Below are 18130 nucleotides of genomic sequence, written 5' to 3'. Positions count from 1 at the left end.
AGTATCACTCTGAGTCCCTGTTTTCAACTCTTTGGGGGTATATCCTAGAAGTGGAATCTCTGGGTCATGATCACTTGATATTTAACTGCCTCATTTTATATTCCCTCCAGCAATGCACAAGGGTCCTGATTTTTCCACATCCTCACTAACACTCGTTTTCCTTCTCTGTTTTTCTTATAATAGTCATCCAAAGGGGCCTGAAATGGTATCTCATGTGGTTTGGTTTTGCATTTCCCTGATGTCCAGCAGTGTTGAGTAGATGCCTAATTGTACTTCTGCTTTGGTGAAACATCTATTTAAGTCCTTTACCCATTTTTAAACTGATAGTTTGTCTTGTTGTTGTTGAGTTATAAGAGTTCCATACATATTTTGAGATAGCTGTTTTGCAACTATTTTCTTCCCTCATATGGGTTATTTTTAAATTTTTTGATAGTGTCCTTTGAAGAAAAAGGTCTTAATTTTGATGAGGTCCAATTTAATTGTGTGTTCTTTGGTTGCTTATTCTACTGGTGTCATATTTAAGAAGCCCTTTCCCTATCCATGTTGACAAAGAGCTAAACCTATATTTCTTTCTCAGAGTTTTATAATTTAGACTATTTTAAAAAATATTTTATTTATTTATGAGAGAAAGAGAGAGCAAGAGTGGGTTATAGGGGCAGAGGTAGAGGGAGAAGCAGATTTCCCACTGAGCAAGGAGCCCACTCAGGGCTTGATCCCAGAACCTTGGAATCAGGACCTGAGCCAAAGGCAGATGCTTAACCCACTGAGCCACACAGATGTCCCTAGAAGACACTTCATAAGAGTCTTAGATATATTAAGGTTTTGGATTTACTTTGAGTTAATTTTTGTATCTCATATGAGGGCCCAGTTTCATTCCTTTGCATGTGGAACTTCCAGTTGTCCCAGCACCGTCTGTCCAAGAGACTGCTCTTCCCACCAAGTGGTCCTGGCACCCTTGTCAAAATCAGTGGACTGTAACTGTGGGTTTGTTTCTGGACTCTCAATTCTATTCCATTGATCTGTGTCTCTCCAGGGCCAGTACCACCTGTTTTGATTACTGTAGCTTTGTAGCAAGTTTTGAAATCAAGAGCTATAAGTATTTCAAGTGTTTTACTTTTTTAAGTTTATTTGGGCTAATTGGCGCCCCTTGAAATTGTATGTGAATCAGCTTTTTGATTTCTGTACAAATCTGATGAGATTTTGATAGGAGTTGCATTGAGCTTGTGAAATATTTTAGGTAGTATTGCCATATTAGTAATATTAAATCTTCCATTCTAGGGGCACCTGGGTGGCTCAGTCTTTAAGCATCTGCCTTCAGCTCAAGTCACAATCACAGGGTTGTGTGATTGGGCCCCTCATCAGGCTCCCTGCTCAGCAGAGAGCCTGTTTCTCCCTCTCTCTCTGCCACTCCGACTGCTTATGTTCTCTCTCTCTCTTTAAGTAAATCTTTTTAAAAAAAACTTCCAGTCCAGAAACAGGATGGTTGTCTCCTCATTTACTTGGGTATTATTTAATTTCCTTCAGAATAGCAGGAGAGGCAAATAACAATGAAACTTTGGAAAGAAAAGTACATAGGTGGGTTTAAAAAAAAATTATAAGCATGTAAGGGAAAAGTCAAGAAGCTTGGCTTCTCATCAAAGTCATCAAAGGTTAGTGACACCATGTTTGTCTGGTCAGGGTGTGGGGGCCAGATGACATCAAGCAAACCCAAAATCCATTTCAGAAACAGTGAGACTTTCACCTCTGTGCACTCTACAGAGCATTTTCCACACACTGGCAAGTATTTTCTAGAGGTGGTTAAAACCAAAGGCCTCTTGACTAGGGGCATCTGGGATCAAATGAAGGTTTGGATGTCATCCCAGCAAATACATATGGAATCCTACACATTGCCCACTGAGCTGCCAGAACTCTGGCAACAAGCCCTTCACTCTTCTCTGGCCAGAGGTTGGTAGAGTTTGATTTCTCAGACTCAGAGGGGACTCTGACAAGTCCATAGAAAAAGACCTAAAGGTACTGATAAGGGTCCCCAAATAAACTTCCCAGTTAGAAAATTGGACAGTGATGCCCAGATTCAGTAAGCTGTAAACACAAGCTCAGAGCTTTCAAACTTGAAAAAATATATTTTTTAATTGAAGCATAATTTACTTACAACAAAATGAAGCTTTTTTCTTTCGTTATTTTCTTTCTTTTTCTTTTTTTTTTTTTTTTTTTTTTTGGTTCAAACATTTGTAAAACCACTGTTAGAATCAGGATAAAGAACAGTTTCATCAACCTCCAAGTGAAATATCTCCAACATTTAACATGAACATACAAATCATATGAAGCACAGGACTTGAAAGAAACAGAGATTGCATATATGCTCAAAGATAATGTATTGCACTCAGGAACAGAGACTAGGACATCCGTTTGGAAGTAACGTTCTGAGAGCCATAGGATTTGGTTCTGAGAACCATGCATTTCTGTTAGAAATGCAAAATATGATAGCAGAAATTAAAAACCCATTAGATGGGCATCCATCCCAGAGAAACAAAGACTTGTATTCATCTCTGTGTGTACATGATTGTTTATAGCAGTTTTATTCATAATAATCCCCAAATGGAAACAGTTGAAATGCCCTACAATGGGTGAATGGTTAAACAGTGATGCATGCTACTCAACAATAAAGATACATGAACAGAAGTGGCATTATGGAAATGGTAGAGTAGGAACTCCAGGAATCCATCCTTCTACTGAAAGAATAACTGAGCTGGAAGGAATGGTCTGAAGCAAGTGTTTGGGAGCTCTAAAATTTAGTTAAACACCAACAGCATCTAGGGGAGAGCTTGGTGAAGAGGTTTGTAAATTTTAGTGAACTTCTATTCCATGTTTCCAGCACCATGGCAGGCAGCCACAGGCACAGGGGCCTGTGTTCATGGTGTGGCTTACTGAGACAATAGGACCTTGTCCTTCAAAACTCAGGGTTGTTTTTTGGTTTTTGTTTTTGTTTTTTTGACTGCTTGTTGCTGCTATTAACTACTGATGGCTGATTATGCAGAATTAAAAGGATTAGAAGAGAATACCATAAACAACTATATGCTAACAAATTGGATAACCTGGATGAAATGGGCATATTCCCGGAAATACACAACGTACCAAGACTGAATCATGAAGAAATGGAAAATCTGAATAGACCTAAGTAGTAAGTAGACTAATTCAGTAATCAAAAACCACCCAACAAAGAAAACCCCTGGAACAGATGATTTCACTGAATTCTACCAAACATTTAAAGAACTAATATCAATCCTTCCCAAACTTTTCCAAAAAAATTGTAAAAGGGGAAACATTTCCTAACTCATTCTATGAGGCCAGCATTTTCCTAACTCATTCTATGAGGCCAGCATTTCCCTGATGCCAAAGTCAGAAGACACTACAAGAAAACTAAGACTGATAATCCCTTATGAATATTGGTGTAAAAATCTTCAGTGAAATACTAGCAAACTGAATTCAGCAACATAAGAGGATTATACACGACGACAATGTAAAATTTACATCTGTAATGCAAGGATGGTTCAACTTATGAAAAGCAATCAAATATATCACAATAGAGAAAAATGAAAATAAACCCCACATGATGACGTCAATTGATGCTGAAAAAGCATTTGACAAAATTCAACACACTTCCCTGATTAAAAAAAAAAAAAAACACTCAGCAAACTAGTAATAGGAAAAACCTACCTCAACATAATAAAACCATATATGAAAACCCCACACTTAATGTCCAACTCAGTGATAAAAAGACTGAAAACTTTCCCACTAGGATGAGGAACAAGACAAGGTTGCCTGCTTTCACTCGTATTCAACATAGTACTGGAAGTTCTATCCAGAGCAATTGCAAACCCATAAGAATCACACACACACACACACACACACACACACGCACGCACGCACAGAAAATGTCAGGACCAGATGGACTCACTGGTGAATTCTACCAAAACTTTACAAAGAATTAACATCAGTCCTCATCAAGGTTCCCAAAAAGTTGAAAAGGATGGAATGCTTCCAACTTTATTTTATGAGGTCGTGATTACCCTGATAGCAAAGTCAGAAAAAGACACTACAAAACAAGAAAACTATGAATATAGATTCCAAAATCCTCAACAAAATACTATCAAAGTAAATTTGGCATCATATTAAAATGATTATGTGTCATGACCAGGTGGGATTTATGCCCACAAAGCCAGAGTACTTTTTTCTTTTTTTCTAAATTAGGGCATATGGTTCAGGATGTAGTTGATAGATGTGCTCAATGCCAGGCAGTTAATGTGGGAGGAACTAGAATGGGAAGAGGGAAAAGGGAAAGAGGTAAGGAACCAGGAATTTATTGGGAAATAGATTTTACAGAAATGAAACCTGGAAAATATGGGGCACAAGTATATGTTAGTTTTTGTAGATACCTTTTCAGGCTGGGTAGAGGCTTTTTCCACCAAACATGAGATGGCAGGGGTGGTAGCCAAAAAGCTACTAGAAGAATAATTCCTAGGTTTGGGTTGCCTCTTGCAATCAGGTCAGACAATGGCCCTGCATTTGTGAATTCAGTCTCACAGGCATTGGCCAAGGCTGTGGTACTATCTGGAAACTATATTTTGCCTACCGGCCCCAGAGTTCTAGACAAATAGAGAGAATGAACCGGACTCTTAAAGAGACCTTGATAAAGCTAATTCTGGAGACTAGCGGTGGATGGGTGGATCTCCTTCCTTTCGCCCTCCTCAGGGCATGATGTACACCCTATTTAAACAAGGTGACCCCATTTGAAATATGTTTGGGAGACCCCCCCCCCCCCCACCGCTCTGTCCTCAGCTACAAGAGGTTGCCCTAGCAGAAATGACTGATCAGTCTGTACTCCAGTCACTGCAGGCATTACAGTCTGTCTTTTAAAAAAGCCCATGCAGGGACCCAGACTGCCCACACTGGGACAGAGACGGAGGTGGAACCACATCCTTACCAACCTGGGGTCTTGGTTTGGATACAGCGCCACCAAGTGAGAAACTTGGAGCCTCTCTGGAAGGGACCCTTTACTGTCATCCTGACCACGCCCACAGCTTTAGTCTTAGTCCAGTCCCCTTTGTAGTCTAATTTAGCCCATTTTTGTAAATACTTTAAATCTTCCTCTGAATAGTCCCATTTTTCTGGTAGGGCTAGAGCCAGGAGTGTAACCAGCTCTTGCACTGTTTCTCGGGCTGCTTGTTTTGTGGCTTGATCTGCTAATTGGTTTCTTTTTGAAATCCTTTTTGGTGTCCTGAGCAATGCATAACAGCCACCTCTTTTTGGTCCCAAATAGCCTGGAACAGAGCCAATATTTCTCCTCTGTTAAAATTCCTTTTCCTTCTGCTGTTAATAGGCCCCTTTCTTTATAGATAGCCCCATGTATATGGAGAATAGCAAAGGCATACCTGCTGTCTGTATAGATGTTGGCAGTTTTACCTTTGGCTATGCAGTGCCTTAGTGAGTGCAATCAGTTCCGCTTTTTGTGCTGAAGTTCCATGTGGCAGGGCTGCTGTGCAGAGTTCCTGCTCAGGAGAAACCACCACAGCCCCCGCATACCTCTTTCCATCGACCATGTAGCTATTCCCATCTGTGAACAGAGTCATCTCGGCATCTGGGAGGGGACTGTCTCTGAGATCCAGCCTTATTCCTGTGACTTGGGTTAGGACCTCCCCACAGTCGTGTGGATGGTCAGCTAGCTCCTCTGGCAGCAGTGTGGCTGGATTTAGCACCACTGGGGGCCAGAAGGTCACTCTTGGTTCATTGAGGAGGAGGGCCTGATACACTGTCACTCAGATGTTCATCACCCATCAGTCGGGTCGAGTCCAGAGAAGGCCATCAATAACGTGGGTGGTGGTCAAGATGAGATTTTGACCCAAAGTCAATTCACTTGCATCCTTGACCAGGAGGGCCGTGGCAGCAATTATGCAGAGGCAAGGGGGGGGAATCCAGCTGCTACTAGATCTAGTTTCTTGCTAAGATACGCTACTGGCCTTTGCCAAGGCCCCAGAGTCTGAGTTAAAACTCCTTTGGCCACCCCTGCTTTTTCATCCACATACAAGTGGAAGGGCTTGGCAACATCTGGGATGGCCAATGCTGGGGCACTCAGTAAGGCTGTTTGTAATTCCTGAAATGCTCCTTCTGCCTCAGCTGTCCACTCTATCATAGTGAGCTCTCCTTTTGCCAGTTCGTAGAGAGTTCGGGCAATCTCCGCAAACCACGGTATCCACAGCCTACAGTAGCCCACCGTCCCAAGAAACTCCCTCACTCGTTGGGATGGGGTGGGGCGGGTGTGTCAGGTGATCACCTGTTTCCTGGGCTCAGACAGTGAACGCACTCCCTCATGGAGATCAAAGCCTAAATAAGTGGCGTGGCTCTGACAAAGCTGTACTTTCTTTGCTGACACCCAATACCCTTTTCCTGCAGAGTCTGTAAGAGAGCTCTCATCCCCTGCAAACTTGACTGATAGTCCTCAGTGGCTACTAGCAAGTCATCAACGTACTGTAATAGAGTGACTCCTGGGTTGGAGGTTCTGTACTCATGCAGATCCTCACGTAGGGCCTCATCAAAGATAGTGGGCGAATTCTTGAACTTTTGGGGAAGTCTTGTCCAGGTGAGCTGGCCTTGGAATCCTTCCTGTGGGTCAGACCACTCAAAAGCAAAAAAGGTGCTGAGAATTCCTTTGCTAAAGACATGCAGAAAAAAATGTATCCTTGAGATCTAAGATGGTATACACAGTTCTGGGGCCCAGGAGGGAGAGTAGGGTATGTGGAGAGTAGGTGGCAGCAATTATGCGGAGGCAAGGGGGGGAATCCAGCTGCTACTGTGTGCATGGTCAGCCAGCTCCTTGGGTGGATATCTTCAACCCATTTATTAACTTTCCGCAAGTCCTGGACGGGTCGGTACTCCCCAGTCTCGGCCTTTTTGACAGGCAGCAAAGGTGTGTTACACGGAGATTTGCAAGGAACTAGGATCCCGTCACCTCGGAGGTGGTTAATGTGTTTTCTGATCCCTTCCTTTGCTTCCCAGGGAAGGGGGTACTGCCAAAAGGGAACAGCCATAGCTGTCGCCTTTAATTGTACCACCACTGGAGGTTGTTCCTTGGCCAAGCCAGGGGGCTTCCCTTCTGCCCAGACCTCGGGAAACTCGTCCTGTCGGATACCCCCCTTTGTCTCCTCTGGTTTTGAGACTGGCTCTTAAAGGAGGTATTCATCTACTGCTGCCATAAGCACTTGTACAGTGGTTTGTCTCAAGGTTACAGTCATGCCTCCTTCTGAGACTGAATGCCAGCTCTTAACTTGTGGAGGAGATCTCTTCCCATCAAGTTATATGGGGCATTAGGGAGGACCAAAAATTGATGTTTAACTACTCCCGAGGCCAAATTTAAAGTCATTTCTGTTGCCCATTTATGTCTCTCTGTGCCATTTGCTCCTTGTACCCAGACTCCCTCTCTAACTAGTTTTCCCATAGGTTTAAGTAATGATGAAAATTGGGCTCCTGTGTCCACCAAAAAAATCAACGGATTTCCCCTCAAATTTAATTTTTACTCTGGTGGCCAGCATTGCCATCTTCTTTTTGGGGCACTCCCTGGCCCAGCGTCCTTTTTCCTTACAGTAAGTGCACTGATCTGAATCTAAGTCTTCCCACCGCTTTCTCTGTGCTTAGGCTTTTTCTTCCATTTACTATCCCCTACCTGTCTCCTCCCCACCTCATGTAACACCAAAACCTTAACTAGTTTTTTGGTCTGTTTTTCATCCTCTTGTGCATCCCTGTTGTTAAACACTTTTTCTGCTATTCCCACTAACTCAGATTGTTCCCTTCAAATCCTTCAATTTTCTGAAGTTTCCTATATCTGGGGCTGACTGACTGGCAAAGCAAGATTGTCTAAATGAGCTATCATGCATCTTCCCTGAAGTTTACCTCAAGTTGTCTAGCTTAAGTAAACAAACATTTAAAGACAATCAAATCTAGAATTTAACATCCATAAAGGTGTGTTATTAGAACATAATTTTTCTCTTTAAAATAACCCTTATTTTCAGAGATAGCCAAATCAGGACTAATTTATTTGAAAAACAAGTCCAGTTTCAATAAGCTTGGCCTAATTATTTACATAAGCTCAGCAAGAACAGTGAGGGATCATATAAATCTTTTAGAATCTGCTCTGCTGGAACTTCTCGTAAGGAATCTCTAGGTTGAACTTATGATAGCCTCTCCAGGCCAGAAGCCAAGCTACATACTTGCCATCAGACATGCCTGCAATACCTGTCGATTTGGGTGAATTCCTCTTCGTGAGGCCCCCAAAGAATCCTGAGGTTCCTGCACCTGCCAGGAAGTAACATCCTTTACTCACCTCGTGAGGCTGCTGGGAACTCTGTAAGCAAGGTATCAGGGCAACAGTTCCAAAGGGCTTTATGGTTCCAGGTTTTATAAAGTCAACCTTATTTCCTTTAAGCTGTCTAGTCATATCTGAGTCTTTTCAAATATGACATTCCAGTCAAAGCCATGGTAAAATAACCAGTGTTTCCCATGGTGTCCTGTTACAGAGAGAACAGATTCTTATTGAACTTATGCAAATGACTGATTGCCATGGAAGAAAGAATACTTGCTGAGAACTTTTGGTTCAGAGGGTTCAGACAGAGAGAAAGAGTTGAATACCTTGATTTGTTTACAAATGACTACATTTTATCTCTGTAAGTTACAGATAACTTAAGAAAAAGTTCCCCTAGTCTGGAAGAGCAAACACAAGACAAAACATCAAGAGATACAGCATTACAATCTTTCAGTTCACCTAGTCCCATGTTAATAATTCTGGTTTAGTCCGAATGCAGCTTTTACTTCTGTTAATTCTTACCCATTTCAGTTTCTGGATTTTAACACATCAAAGACCTGTATTTGTCCTGAAAGTCTCCCATATGAATTTTCTTTAAGACGGAATTTATCTTACAAGAGAATTAAAACAATTACAAATGACAAAACTCAGAATAGATATGGTAAAGAGCTGGTGAGATGAGAATTTACAATGTAACTGGCAAAAAAATCAGGTTACTTCTGTGACATGTAACATTTCCATAATCACAATATCAAGTGATGATCTATCAATATATTAAAATTTTAGGAAATGCATAGCATTTTCCCAAATGTAACCCAAAGTTTATCATTGGTTTAAATCTTGTCAACAATTACTAAAACCTTAGAAAATTTTAAAACACATGCCTAAATATAATTAGGGATGCTAAACACCTGATAAAACAAAACATAGAAACTGAATTTTCTGGGCAGGCAAAGAGAAAACCATAACAGATCAATTAACTTAAGAAAACTCTGTCTTTTTAAACAGAGAGAAAACCAGCTTTTCTATATCAGTGTCTTTTTTTTTTAAGTATGCAGATAATGAGTTTACTAGGTTTCCCTCCCATCGTGAATGATGTTGCAGACAAAAGGGAGGGGGATCTTTCAGATGCTGTCCTGCTCGCGTCCCTCGCAGAAACTTAGGAGCATCTTAGCTAAGGTCTGTCCGTATAAACCCCAGACCAGGCTACTCCATGGAGTAGATGACTGTTATGCCATATGACACCCCGCGAGACTCAGGGTGCAGCCCACTCAGACTCCGTAGCCGAAGTGGTGGAGCCATACAGACACATTCACATAGTCAGGCACTCTTCAGATTCAAACTTTTATATATTTCCTACTTTTTACATACAGAGTTGCTTTTCTCATTTCCATCAGTCTTAATTACACTTAACAGAATTTTGTACTCTTAGAAATACCTGAACCTCTACTGAAGACTAAATATAAACCAATTGTGAGTTGTTACAACAAAATTCTTTAGATGGCAAATTTATCAATCTGTTAAGCACAGAACATGTTCACCAGCAGATTTCAAAAGCACAAACCGAGTTCCAACAGCCAATGCTCTAGCATTTTATCCCATTTGATTAAGACCTACATGTCCAACAAATTTAATTCCATTTGTCCTTCAAGCAACCCTTCACAGTTTCAGATTACCAAAGAATTTGGAAGCCACTTTAACAATTACCCATTAAAACCTTGAGACAGACAACCATCTCCACTTCAGATGCCATGATTTCCCACTAGCAAGGGGGAGGGGCTAGGCAGTCCACGTTAGGCCAGAGAAGGCGAGGAATTCCCCAAAACAAAGGGAGTTTGGGCAGCTGCTTGGGAATATTCCTTAAAGTCTCTGTCTCGAGGTCGTTTCATCCCACAGTGCCAGTTCTGCTTACCAAAAGTGGCCCACTAGGCACTCATATTCCACGCCCGGCTCCAATGAGCATCAGCATTGGACACCTTAGCCCGGCATTAGACTAACCTCAGTTGGCTCCAGTCATAGCCCTTAACACACGAAATGAGTGAGCGAGAAGCCTCACATCTATTATGAAGAACGGAGAGATGAAAGTCAGAGTCTCCTTACTCTCTGCTTTCCCCATTCCTTTAATCATAATAAACACACAACAGACAGCAAAAGGACCAGGCAAAGACAACCATAGGCCCAATGATTCTTACCCAGAACCTGCCACTGGTGGGGGCTTTCTTTATCCCCCAACTGCCTAGGGGGTCTCGAACCCCTCAACCGTCCAGGGGGACTCGAACTCCCCGACTGTCTAGGGAGACTGAACCCCCCGACCGCCCAGGGGAACTCGAACCCCCTGGCAGGCCCCTGACCGCCCAGGGGCACTCAAACCCCCCAGCGACCGCCTAGGGGCACTTAAACCCCCTGACCGCCCAGGGGGACTCGAACCCCCCACACGTCTAGGGAGACTCGAAACCCCGACCGCTCAGGGGGACTCAAACCCCCTAACCGTCTAGGGGGACTCGAACCCCCCAACCGCCCAGGGGGACTCGAACCCCCTGTCGATCTACCAGCAGAGGGATGGGGCATCCCCGCATCCACTCCAGCCCTGGGGAGCATGGCCGTGTCCAGCCTCTCCCCTGTGGGCTATCCGCAACCAGACAGACAGACAAAATCCCAATACCCAAGATCCCAATACCTCCAGAGGCTTTTCCCAAAAATTTCGATGCTGGCTCAGTTCTCGTCATTTGAATCCAGGTGCCCCCTCCAATGTTAGGGTCCGTAATCAAAAGAGTGAGACTGATACGAAGCGAAGGTCAAGCAAAGCTTTATTTTGTGCCAAGCATCGAGAATCAAACTGAATGGTCAGGGCCGTCTCTTGCAAAGAGGCGACCCCTCCCAGCCTCACAGACTAATTTTTATAGAGGTAGTTTAGCCGGGCTATAGACAGGTGGTCCATGAGATTGCAATACACAGGAAAAACTGCACAGTCATGCTAAGTCTGCCATGCACAGAAAAAAAAAGCTGCTAGGTAACACACAGGTGGCTAATTGAATTTCAATTTACCCTAGTAGATATATGCGCGCCCTACTGATTGGATGTCTTCACCTGTCCTGACCCGCCCTTGTATCTAGGCTTTGCAAGTAAGTTCCTCTGGGAGGCGCAGGGTCAATCTAAGTTTACTGCATAGGGTCAATCTAAGTTTACTGCAACAAAATGGCTCCCTCTGATTAAGTAGGCCCTTACACTGGCAATAAAAGAAACCCAGAGTCCTCATTGGCGCACCCACAGCCTCTGCCACTAGTCTGTGTTAACTGGGTCTCCTGAAATCTCTCAAATCCATGCCCCTCACTCCATCTCCATCACCACCTCATTCCAAGTTGCCACCATCCCTCATCCATGTTACTGCCTTTGGTGGTCGCCTGGTCTACCCACACCTACTTCTGGCCCCATTCACTTTGTTCTCCACACTGCCACCAGAGCGATTTTTTTCAAAACACCTATGTGGTCTGGGAGACAGACACAGAGAAACTGAGTTGCTTGCCTGAGGCCACACAGAAGGCAGTGGCCCAGACTGGGAGGCAGGAAATTGGTCTTTGAGGTCCCGCCCTAACCTCTCATACCCTCACCCCCATGATTGCTGGGCTGTGGCGAAGACTCAGGTTAGAGTCGGCCAGGATCACTTTTCCAAAGTAAGGTTTTAGCTAGTTCTGGGGCATCTCTTCTGTCCCCAGAATCTGCATGGGAGTGATCCCTACTGTGGAATGTGTTCAGGTAGATGCTCAGCCCAGGGTACTGGTTGTGGGAATGCCAGTAAGCCCTGCACACACCCTCCCATCTCTACAGCCACTCTGGGCTAAGCCACATGGTTCAGCAACCGCAGTGTCACTGATTGTGACTTCAGGGGCTTCTGATGTCGCAATGACCCTGTGGGCTTGGCCCCGTGGGGCCCTAGGGCCAGTACTCCTGTGGTAGCATGCAGGCCAGGACCATGGCCAGCTCCCAACCTTCTGGTGTCACATAAGCCAGCCTGTGAGTAGCCTGCAGCATGGAAGATCCACTCACCCACTCCCTCCTGGCTGGAGGCTCTGTATACCCAGGCCTGTGCCTCTCTATGTCACTGAACCAAGAGAGTGTTGTAGCCGGTGGGGGGGGGGGCAGCATTGGAGGGGGGTCTTAAGGGGTATAACAGCCCTCATATCTGGTGTCTTCCTGACACTGCCAGCACACCCTGAGCCAAGCCCCCATCATGGTCATACCAGGATTTGGGGAGGCAGCCTAGATGGCTGGGAAGGACAGTCTCAGATCAGCTTGGAAAGCAGGAGCAAGATGCAACCAGGGACAGATGGCCCTGGTGTCAGAGTCCTTCCCTGGCTTCTGCAGTGGCCCTTCTGCCCCTGAGGGAGACAGATTCAGCCATGTCAGTGGTCCTGTCATGGTCACGCCCATGGTTTAGGAATCTGCAGGTAGGTATGGGGTGGGACTGAGGGGTGCCCCTTCCCCGCCTCCTCCAGACCACTGGGTTCCTGTAGTGGTGACGTATCCTCAGGTCAGTCACTGGTATGGTCACCTCTCCCAGCTCCCCGTTCAGGACTGTTTGAGGCTGCAGAGAGCTCTAATGGCCACTCTGGACCGCACCTCATTCCCTACTCACCAGGTGGGTGGGGGTATAGGCAAAGCACCTAAACTTTCAGAGCCTCAGGTTCCTTTCCCAGAAAACAGGGATGACCATAATCTGCTTTCCATCAGGGGGAGAACATTAAATGAGGTCACGCATGGAGCTTAGCAAACACTTCGCTGACCCCAGGGTCTGTGCCTCCCACTGTGACACAAGCACCTGTCCTGGACCAGGACCCTCTCCTGGCTTTTTAGCAGGAGGAGGGCTGGGATTAGGGACTTGCCCAGGTTTCCTGACAGTGAAGGGCTATGGAGCCAGGCCCTTGAAGGGGATCCCAGTGTCCTTATAAGAGCCATGGTCCAGGGTCAGAGACCACAGAGGCCCCCACTAGCCAGCACTGGTGTAGAGGGCCGCACTGTGAGCAAAGCTCTTTGCCAGGTGGCTAGTAGGTAGAGGGGCAGGAAGCTTCCTGGTGGGCCTGAGGGCCTGGGCCACAAGAGGAGCTGTTGGCATTTCTAGCAGGAGGCTGGCACTGTCACAAGAGGCTCTGAGGTCACACGTTCACAACACGATGGCTGTTTAGACCACAGCGAAGATATATTAGCACAGCCATTGGTGGGTGAGGGTTGCACAATTTGATGGCAAAGGAAACACCAGCAGTCAGGCCTTAACCCCACTGTTCTCCTCCCTGACCTGCCTGCCTCTGCACCAGCAAGAAGACCGTCCCTTGTGTATGCTGGTGGGCATGGAAAATGGCACAGAAGTTCTGGAAGGTTTTTTGGCAGCTCCTTTTGAAACTAAACATGGACTTACCATATGCCCCAGCGATGGCATCCTTCTATATTCCAGAAAACAAAGACTTATTTTCATGGGCACACTTGGACATGAATTTTTGCAACAGCTTTATTTGCCATAGCCCCACACCAGGAACTACCCAGATGTCCTGTAGCAGCTGAATGTTGAATAAGGCGTGGCACAGCCACACCATGGAGTATCCCTGAGAAAGAACCACCTGCTGATACACACAGCTGGGCGGGTTCCCACAGGTGGGGAGCTTATGCTGAGAGAAAGAAGCCTGGCTCTAAAAGATACCTCCTGGGTGGTTCCATTGGTCTAACACTTGTAAAGTCACAGCAATAGAGAGACGAGCACAGATTCATGGTTGCCAGAGTTTGAGATGGGCTGTTCAGCTGAGAACCGTCCCAAGTGGTGGTTTTACACACACACACACACACACACACACACACACACACACACACGCACACTCTCACACTCACATGTGAGAGCATGTATGACTGCTGCAGTGGGTGAGGTCGGGCATGGGTGACAGGCCAACATGACCCAGCTCTCCCTCAACCCTGGGAGGTGGGCAGGGACCCCATCCTCTGTTCCCTTTGCGGTCTTGAGAGGAAGCTGAGTGCCTGGTCTGGGTCCAGCCTGGCTCTTCCCACCTCCTTCCCTACTCTGACAGGCCTCCTTTTGCCTTCCAGCCATGGCTGAAAAGTGTGCCACAGCTTAACCCCCTTCCATGATGAACTCAAAGGACCCCAAGAAGTGCCCCCAGTGTAAGAAGAGTAGAAACAAGGCCCAGGAAGAATTTGCCAGGAAGTTTCCGTACAGGTACTAGATCCCGACACCCCTAGGGCCAAGTCCTGCCTCCTCCCGAAGACCACACCAAAAGCGCATTCCAGGGGTGTAAAAAGTGGACCCAGGAGGAGGTTTCTCATCCACAGGGAGTTCTCTTAGCAGCTCTGTGACAGTCTGGGGTTCGTCTTCTTCACCTCCTTCCCAATCTGAGTTGAGGGCTTCTAGATAGGTGCCAGGAACTGCTGGGGCCATCCCGGAGCTTAGCTGGATCTTTCCCTCTGAGCCAGTGGCCTCACGGGACCACCTGGGGAGTATGTTCATGAACGGCTGCCCCTCCGAAGGTCTTATGGGGTCAGACTGGAGTGGGGTGTAGCTTGTAAAGCCCCAGGGCACTCAGGAACCAGAAGAGAACCCCAGACTGGGCAGCTCTGGGGCCTTGGCCAGCGGCATCAATGCACTGATGGGTCCTGAAAAAAATGTAGCAATTTTGGAGGGCTTCCTAGCTGTGTGAACTTGGGCCAATCACCTGACCTCTCTGTGCCTTAATTTCCTCATGTATGAATGGTTATGAGTTGGTGTCAGGTTAGTGCTGATGAAGCATTTGGAATGATGACTGGCGTAGAAAGTTCCGGACGAGCAAGAGCTATTTGTGTGGCTGGTGGCCGCAAGCTCCCTAAAAATGCCAAGTGCCCACTGCAGGTTCTCCTGGCTGACAGAACCCACTACAGAGTTCCTGCAGCCCTGGGAGGTCACGAAGATGAGCACCTCACTGAGGGACCAGCTGCCCCTGCAGAAGACGCTGGTGCCAACGAGATCCATCCCAGTCAGAGGGTGAGTCACAGGCTGGGATGCCGACAGCCATTGCAGCCCACTGCCCACCACCCACACTCAAGCTGCTGGCCCTCGCCCCTATGTCTGCACAGGGACACACACACGTGCCTCTCCCGGCAGGCTGCACTTCCAAGCTGAGGAAACTGAGGCTCAGAAATGAGACACCGAATTCCAGTGGTGCCTCCCACAGCAAGGCAGTTTGTGGGAGAGGCTGCACAGGGTCTTAACTGGAGAGTCCTCTGTCCACATTCCACACATGTGGAAACTGGCCTGAGGAGGCAACTTAGCCACCATCCTTCCACACAGCAGAGGCAAAACAGAGGAAGAGCCAGCAAGTTTTTGGTCTCCTTGCAGCCTGCTCTGAGGGCGGAGGTGTGGACGGGGACCCTCATGCTAGCCATTTCTAGACTGACCATGTCCTCACAAATCCCCGCCCCCCCCATGAGCATACACATACTCAAACACCCAGACACCTTTGGAAAGACCCACATCTGAGACCCAGAGAGGTGACATAAACACTCACACTTGTGTGCGCATGTGCACACACGCGCACACACATGCGCAGGAACACAGATTCATGCTTCTTCTCTGCCCACACTGGCCCTGACTCTTGTCTTGGTCTCACGTTCCCTCCCTCACCTGGCTGTGGGTTTGCTCCAAATGTCAGAACGGGACGCTGAGCTGCAGAGGCTGAGGGCTGAGTCTCAGCTTCTGCTTCTTCAGAATGGGATCAGCTGCCAGCCCAGGGTCTGCCGGGGACCGGTCAGACTATACGCACAGGCCCAGACTCAGTGCTGGGGCCTGCCGCGGCGGGACTGTCATGGGAAGAGCACTTCTGGAGGGTGACACGGAGCCAAGAACTGGAGGACAAACTGAAGCTGTCGGCAATGTGTCAGGGAGCTCAGGAGGCAGGGGGGCTCCTCGACCCACCAGGGCCCAGCACCGGTGGGAGCCGATCCCTCCCCTGGGTGGGACAGGTGGGCAGGTGCCAAGAGCCCTAGGGCAGGGTGGGAGCTGTGGCTATGGGGCCTCTGCCAAAGGCATCAGAGTAGTGGGGAGCTGGGAGAGATCCCCCACCTCATCGTCCACCCTCGGAACTCCCACCAGCCTTCTGTTGGGGAATCAACCAGAGCAGGAACGGTTGGGCCGGAGGGTCATGATCCGCAGATGCCAAAGTAGGGCAGAGTGGGGATGGGGAGAGAGGACAGGAGAGGGCACGGGGGCTCAGGTGAGAAGTAGGGAGCTTGTAGGAGGAGAAACTCCAGGCAGTGGGAGGCAAGTGCCAATGTCCTGAGGCGGGATGGAATGATGTCTCCTTTAGGGAACCTGAAGTTCTGCTTTTCAGGATGGTGAGGGGACAGGTGATGGAGAATGCTAAATGCCCACATCTATCTGAGGGGGAATGGGGAGCCACTGAAGCCTAGAGATCAGGACGGTGGCATGCCCAGACCTGATGTAGCCGTTGGAAGAGACTGACTAGGAGAGGAGCAATGTCCTCACTTGGGAAATGGCCATACAGTACTTGTGCCCCTGATGGAGGCCATGCAGCTACTGGCAGGCATGAGGATGACACTCACTCGGTGTCTGTGCAGGCCTGGTGGGTCAAGTCCTGGCCACGTCTGAGGCCCCACATGGGAACCCTGTGGGGGTTCAGACGTGGACATCGGTGGGGTGTGGTGGTGGCTAGGAGGGCAGCAGAGGCTCAGTGTGGGTTCCTGGGGAAGATCTGGGCTGGGAGCAGAGTCTTGGTCATGGCCCTGGCCGACGTCTCTGGACCTGTGGGGTTCTGTGTGTCTTTTCTAGGCTTGGGGCCCCAGATGTTACATCACTGTCCTGCTTGTACCCTCCACCACCACCGCCACCTCAGAGCCAACTTTGGGAACTCAAGCTAGTGAGCCGCCGCTTCCCCAGGCCAGGTGCCCGCGCCACCCACCCCTCCAGAAGCCTCTCCCAGGGCCCCACTCCCAGCGGCCTCCCTCTCAGCCCCGGTTCCTGGCGCTCCAAGCAGCAGCCACAGACAGAGGTGAACTCTAGTGAGGGGAACCGCTCTGACGAGGCTCTTCATCGCCTCATCAGCCACACTGTGTGAATAAACTTTTCAGGTTCAAATTCTATTTCTGCCGGACTGAGTGTTTTATTTTCCTAGCGTCCATTTTCTTGTCTATAAAATGAGGTGAGGCTCAATCTTGAGGGGTTGGTGTGCGGTTTAGAGAGAGCAGGAATGTCATTTCCCAGAAGTGATGCCGAAGGTGCACTCACACACCTGATAAGGATATGTGGACAACGGTATTCATTACAGTGCCATAGCAAGCAAAGGATCGGAGACCAGCTATGTCCCCTACTAGGGGGCTGTTCACTGATCTTCCGTGGCCAGACCCTGAACTACCAGACCACCAGAAATGAAGAACCAGCTCTTTATGTGCTGGTCTGGAACAATTTACAAAGTGTATTCAGATTTTTTTAAAGCACGACAGAAGTGTGTCAGATACGCTCCCATCTTACGTACATTAGGAAACAGTATGTGTGTGTGCATGTGTGTGTATGTGTTTGTGTGTGCATGGTAGATAATAATCAGTGTCTCTGGGTAGATGGGGAACCTGGGGATGGGACTACTATTTTCTGAAAAAAAAATTAAGATTTTATTTTTTTATCTGACAGGCAGAGATCATAAGCAGGCAGAGGGGCAGGCAGAGAGCGGGGAAGCAGGCTCCCTGCTGAGCAGAGAGCCCAATGCAGGGCTCAATCCCAGGACCCTGAGATCATGA

General features: G+C 47.4%; 1 protein-coding gene across 1 annotated transcript; it reads left to right on the top strand.

Moving 5' to 3' along the window:
• The first annotated feature begins 12274 nt into the window (after nt 1–12274).
• On the top strand, nt 12275–17479 carry LOC309859172 (uncharacterized protein C3orf22 homolog). Its single transcript, XM_082719671.1, has 4 exons — nt 12275–12361; nt 14438–14567; nt 15234–15365; nt 17169–17479. The coding sequence occupies exons 2-4, from the start codon at nt 14476–14478 to the stop codon at nt 17452–17454; spliced, it is 510 nt and encodes a 169-aa protein (XP_082575797.1). The 5' UTR covers nt 12275–12361; nt 14438–14475; the 3' UTR covers nt 17455–17479.
• The last annotated feature ends 651 nt before the right edge of the window (nt 17480–18130 follow it).

The sequence above is a fragment of the Mustela nivalis genome (genome assembly GCF_964662115.1).
Source record: "Mustela nivalis genome assembly, chromosome: 1".
Lineage (NCBI taxonomy): Eukaryota > Metazoa > Chordata > Mammalia > Carnivora > Mustelidae > Mustela > Mustela nivalis.
The sequence above is the reverse complement of the archived record's forward strand: the minus strand, read 5'-3'. Positions and strand labels throughout refer to the sequence as shown.

Bases quoted from the DNA above. Each gene is read 5' to 3' on its own strand.
- LOC309859172 (XM_082719671.1), top strand. From the start codon at position 14,476: ATGATGAACTCAAAGGACCCCAAGAAGTGCCCCCAGTGTAAGAAGAGT. The intron at 14,568-15,233 runs GTACTAGATCCC...TGCCCACTGCAG, and splicing joins GCCAGGAAGTTTCCGTACAG to GTTCTCCTGGCTGACAGAAC. The intron at 15,366-17,168 runs GTGAGTCACAGG...TGTCTTTTCTAG, and splicing joins AGATCCATCCCAGTCAGAGG to GCTTGGGGCCCCAGATGTTA.